Raw genomic sequence first — 6,000 nt, 5'->3', positions numbered from 1 at the left:
CGTCGTCCAGTCGATTTTCTCGTAACACGCACGTTGTACGAAATGGTATCTTTTGTACTATTTTCACTGCTCTAAACTGTGCTGTTTTTTTTTTGCCGCTAATGCACAATTACAATAATAAATAATAAACCATCCTCTCTTTTTCTCTCTCTTTTACGCAGTCTCTAGGAACTTCTTAAATTCGACTACGTTAGCTCGCAGAAGACACATCGATTTTTTTTCTTTATTTAAAAACTCTCTATAAGCGGCATAAGGTATCCGACTATGAATAACAGGTACGCAAACGATGTACGGAATGCTCGTGAAAGGGTAAAAACGTTTTGTCTCGCGAAATCATTTGCTTGGCACAATCCTGTGCTTTAATCAGAGACTGGCGCATTTATAATACTCTCTTCAAAGGCTTCGGTGTTCTTGTTATTCCACTCTTCGATAATAATCAAACATTTCGATTTTTTCGAGAACAAGTTCTTCTTTCTCGAAAAATATATTCATATCTTAGTGTAGGTTTTGAAAAATTGGTATAGTTTATATTTTTTTATAATATATGGGATATTAAAAAGTTAAATGTAATTTAATCCATTTATCACTGTAGCTTGTAGCTTATTAAAAAGCTAGCCTTATAGAAATTCAAAGCTCTAAATTGAACATCATCATTAAGATTACGTATATAGCCTATATTGTGTTCCATTCCGTATTCTATTCGTTTTAAAAATGTTTGCACAAAAAACATGGAAATTGTACGCTATTACGTTTAGCAAATAATTCATACTAAAACGAATCGATAAAATTATCTCAATAATAAACACGAAAAAGTATATATATTCCAATTTTGTTCTCTTTTTAATTAGCATCTAAAGGATATGGTTATTCTAGTGATTAAAAACTCCTTTCTATAGCGTTACACATGAAGGCTTGAAAGATAACGTAATCCATCACAGAAAAAAAATATCGCATGCAAATTTATATAAAAATAAAAGCATGACGGATAAGCGTATCAAGGAATGGAACGTCGTTATGTATGTACCACAATTTATGATTGCTTTAAGAGATTTGGAAATTATTTCCCTCAACGTTTTTTTTTCATTCATCTACTTTTCGCACGATGGTATCTCACACTCTTCTCAATCCATTCGCTCATCTCACAGTCGTTAAAAACTACAAGAAGAGGCAGAGGTAACAACTTGAAACCAATCATTCGGAATATGAGACGTGTACGTAGCGGAAGCGATTTGTACGAATAATTTGTACGAAATTAGAAAATATTCGAGGCGCGCGATTTATACAGAACATTGGCGCAATAACAACGAGCCGCGCGGGCATTAATAATTAATAATATACGCTTGTTCATCACCTTTCTTATTATCCCTACGACTACTAATAACAATGAACTACAAGTGTCTTGTTGCAGATATGTACTCCATCGATAAACATCTAAAATTAGACTAGACGAGTTGCACTCATCGCGCGATTTAGATTGTTGCGAAAAAATCGGCACGAGATTCATCTCGACGGGTAAAACTAACGATCACGAGTGCGAGAATTTTTCGGCGTGGAAGTGACAGTTACACTCGCAAATATAATCCGAGATGCGATTTCAAAATGTTTGGAATCGTTATCTCGGCAGCGCTCTACTGAAACAAACAACTCATTTATTCGTTCAGGTAAGACTACGATGCAAAATCTACAAGATTTACTTGTTCTATATTCCATTTTCTCGTCTAAAAGACACATAATCGCTACCGCGACTGCATTTGTGGATGCGAAACATTATGCGACACTTGCTATCATTCTAAACGATTGCATGAGCTTTATGAAAAGATAGATATCGATTTTGATTTAGGCATACGCGATACACATTATCGTTAAAAATGGCAGGTTAACGGCCACGAGAGTCGTGCATCTAAGCGTATAAGACTTTCATGCATCAATTATGATGCTGGAAATGTAATGATAAAAGATGCAGTCCAATGCTCCCAGATATTTTCGCTTTTATAGACTATTTATGGGCTATTTATGGATCCAAGTGAGCCGATTAAAATCGCTTTAAAGCGTCAATTAAATGATCTTATCTGAGATAAAAACAAACGAATGAAACCTTATCCAGCTGCCCTCTCCCTTATCCGAAACTAAGCTGGTATAAAAAAAAAAAAAAACCGCGTAGCTCAGAATTAGGAGCTCATATCTATATACCTCGCAAGTTAAAAACTTTTTTGAACTCGTCAGGGTCACTCCTCATTATCTATGAATATGTATATGCGACAGTAATTGAAAATTACTGCCTTAGTTTTATATCATCTATCCGTTTCGCGACGAATTCATCACGTAAAACATTAACAACTCTTGAGTGTGAATTATTTCGCGATTCCTACACTTACGTACTGCTTTCCGCAATATTTAAGATTGATTGCACCTTTGCCATGATTAATTAACTATTTTTTCTTCATCCCCTTTATATGTATAATAAAAGATCCAGGATCAAAACGCCGAGCGTTAATTTTAGCAAAATGATTGGTGTATTACACAGTTAATTGATCAAAATTGACCAGGGTACAATCGATGTTAAGGGTGATGCACCTTAGGCACCTGTCACAGATGATTATAGCCATTACAAGCCCTTGGGAGCAAGTACATTGACTGCGATCGTTGGGTGGTGATGATGATGATGGTGCGACTATATGCAGTGTCTAATAGCGGTAAGAAGCGGGGGAAGCAGCTACGACGAGAAACGGTATTCCTGAGGAAGACAATTCGCGTCGGAGCTCTTGTAAGTTGCGCAACCGTATCCGCTCGACTTGTTGGCTCTCCTCTTTTCCTCCGTCGTCGTCGACTTTCTTGTTTTATGGGGACGTAATATCAGTGTAGTGGCCTGGCTTTCCTTCGACTCTTCTTGCACGCGTGTCTTCATCCTCCGCGGCTGCTCGTCCGATTCTTTGTTTTGTTTTTCCGCTACTGCTTCGCTGCGAACGTGTTTCTCCTCTGCGATATATAGAATCATATAAGAATCAAATCTTAATTTTTATTTATTTTAAAACAAATTTTGAAAAATGATAACAATCGAACCAATAGTTTCCAAGAAAAAAATACATATAGGTCGAAAAACATGATTTTAAAGAAGAGCATTTCAAAGGATTTGACTATTCTTATATGTTCAACATTTTTTTAGGCACTTGGATATATCCATAATTATTTTATATAGCTCGAAATGTTCAGGAAATTATTGACTTTTTTCTTAAAAAATAAAAATAGATTTGAATATTTTAATCGTTTTGCACCTGCATCTTTAAATCGCAGAACACGCTCGTATACGAACCTTCCACGACGTCGCCGAATAGAATCTTCGGTGTCCTCGCGACTACACTTTTCCCCTCACCGTCATCCTCACCGCTCGTGTATTCTCTCTCGGTGTTGTTATTCGTGCGGAATATCGATTCGAGAACCTGTCGCGAGAGTAACGGCGATGCGGGACGTTTTTTCGACGAGCGTGTATTGGCCGTCGTATTGGAGTCGTACCCGTCCGTCTCGTTATCGCACATGCTCGTCGTGGACACGCTGTCCGTGATCAGCTTCTCGGTATCCGAGTCGCCGGTATTGCTGTAGTAATTATTGCCGCTGTCGGATTTTTTTAGGATCGACTTCGACATCCGGTGGCGATCCATAAACGGCGTGCCGTCGCTATCTATGGAGTCCGCTGATAACGAGAGCTTACTCTCAGCGCTCGCTCCTGAAACGGATCTCATTACGCCGTGTTTTGCGACGTGATAATAATCGGGTAAAGACAACTAGAGATCGACAAACCAGCAAAAAAGATACGATTATGAAATAATCTAATCGTCTTATTTCATTACTATTTAACTCTGAAGATCATAAGTCTATTGTAAGTCTATTCATTTACTCAGACTATAAAAAACTTGTCAAGGATATTTTATATTTTTTATACAGGTTGGTCCTTGTAACGGTCGCCACGATTTTTAAGGTACTTACAATAATCTGACATAAAAAAGTCATAAACAGAAATTATATATATATATATATATATATATATATATATATATATATATATATATATATATATATATATATATATATATATATATATATATATATATATATATATATATATATATATATATATATATATATATATATATATATATATATATATATATATATATATATATATATATATATTAATTTTTGTTCACTTTTATATATACAAAACATATACAAAAAAATGTTTGGTCAATTTTTATTCTTGCAATTTGTTGCCGGTTAGAAACTGATAAATTTCTGTTTATGACTTTTTTATGTCAGATTATTGTAAGGGCCTTAAAAATCGTGGCGACCGTTACGAGGACCACCCTGTATATAGCATTATTAAAAATTAAAAGATGATACTTCTTTATGTGTTCTATAAGCATATTTTTCTATCTACTTTAAAAACTAAGCATGCATTTTCACCTGAATAGTGGCAATAAAATTCTGAAAATTAAAATCAAATAAAAATCTGAAAATTAATAATCAACACAAATTTCGTTGATGGCCCAGAATTTATATAATAAATTAATCCAACAGTCCAGTTCTTTTCAGTTTCTCGGCATGAGTTTGTTCAGCAAATAGGGAGCTACCGCCAAAGAGAGAAATCCAATTAAGTGAAGATCAAATATATTTACCCGTGTAATGCTTTGGTCCGCCGAGGGATCCAAATAAGTGGTAATTGATGATGCGTGTGGCTGACGCCAGATTCGTCGGCACGAACGTGGAGGGTTTGCCACCGCGCAGTCCTCCGTAATCATTGTTATTGTCCTCCGTGGCGGCAGTCTCCCTCAAGATACCACGCGCTACCACGCCTTCCTGATCGCTGACGAATTGCGCTTGTGGCTTTACGCTCTGCAATCAACCGCGATTGACGATTATATTATACTTGGACTTTACTATTGCGGCTTGTAATAATGCGCGTACAGTAAAAACAAGTCGCTATGCCTCGTGTTCTCTCATATTGCTGCATATTTAGCCATAAAACGGAAAAATTTTTATGTATATATACAAATATATATTAAAATTGCACAATCATAAGCAGTAATAAATATAAGCGATATATATATAGCGATACATACATATATGTGATCATAAATCGTTGTAGAAATAATAAATTCGAGATAGACATTTAACGTGGTGAAAGGATGCACATTGATGTGCAATGCATTTTTAAATACATTGAAGGGAGAGGAGACTTGATTTGATCTAAATCTCTATGATAAACTCGTAATAGATATCTTTTTAAAAAAAAAAAAAAAAAAAAAAAAAAAAATCAAAAATATACATAAGAAATGGAGTCGAGACCGAATAAATATGTAACAAAGTCCTATTTTTATATATAATTTTATGTTAAGATCTTTTTCTATTAAAAGAACATTTATAACTTCCTCTTTTTTTCCTTGCTCTTTTTTTTACTTTCTTTTTTCCCCCCTAATCCCCTGGTCCCAATCGTTTTTTGAAGGTGATACCTTTTATATAATATAATAATATATTAATTTAATCATGCTATTCTGAAGAAGATGAGGTGCCTAGGAAAAATACATTTAAATGTGCTATGGAATATAGAGGATAATAGAGGGTACATCGATATGAAAAGTTTATCAGATGAGCAGACATGCATGTGTATTGTTAATGAATGTGATTTAATGATATATGTATACGTTGGCGTTGCGACTATTCTCGAGGATTAATTGACTCAGATTTTGCTTTCTTTCCACATTATAGCCTTATAATATAAACAAAAGAAAAACAAGATTTTATATATAATTGGCGTATTATTATTTTATATATAATTTACGTTTGTGGCTGCAGGTAGTAGAAGCAGCACAATAACACGCCTATATGGATCAAGTAATATGATTACGTTAATTAGTTAGCTGACAATGCGTACTATATCCGATTAATCTGGATAAAATTCGCAAATAGGAATTCACGGATAAAATGGCCTAAATTGACTAATTTTGA

At 34.7% G+C, this 6,000-nt stretch overlaps 1 protein-coding gene across 3 annotated transcripts in view; it reads right to left on the bottom strand.

Annotated features, from left to right (window-relative positions):
- Positions 1-55: 55 nt before the first annotated feature.
- The window catches only part of LOC115234965 (potassium voltage-gated channel protein Shab), a 47,961-nt gene continuing 42,016 nt past the window's right edge, over positions 56-6,000 (bottom strand). For all 3 annotated transcript variants that reach the window (XM_029806408.1, XM_029806407.1, XM_029806409.1), the window contains 3 exons: positions 4,671-4,887; positions 3,311-3,721; positions 56-2,976 (listed from right to left, as the gene is read on the bottom strand). In XM_029806408.1, the coding sequence (XP_029662268.1) occupies positions 2,714-2,976; positions 3,311-3,721; positions 4,671-4,887 (891 nt within the window). In that variant the 3' untranslated portion in view covers positions 56-2,713. The remainder of the gene's footprint in view (positions 2,977-3,310; positions 3,722-4,670; positions 4,888-6,000) is intronic.

This window comes from Formica exsecta, unplaced genomic scaffold (genome assembly GCF_003651465.1).
Source record: "Formica exsecta isolate Colony F162 unplaced genomic scaffold, ASM365146v1 scaffold21, whole genome shotgun sequence".
NCBI lineage: Eukaryota > Metazoa > Arthropoda > Insecta > Hymenoptera > Formicidae > Formica > Formica exsecta.
The sequence above is the reverse complement of the archived record's forward strand: the minus strand, read 5'-3'. Positions and strand labels throughout refer to the sequence as shown.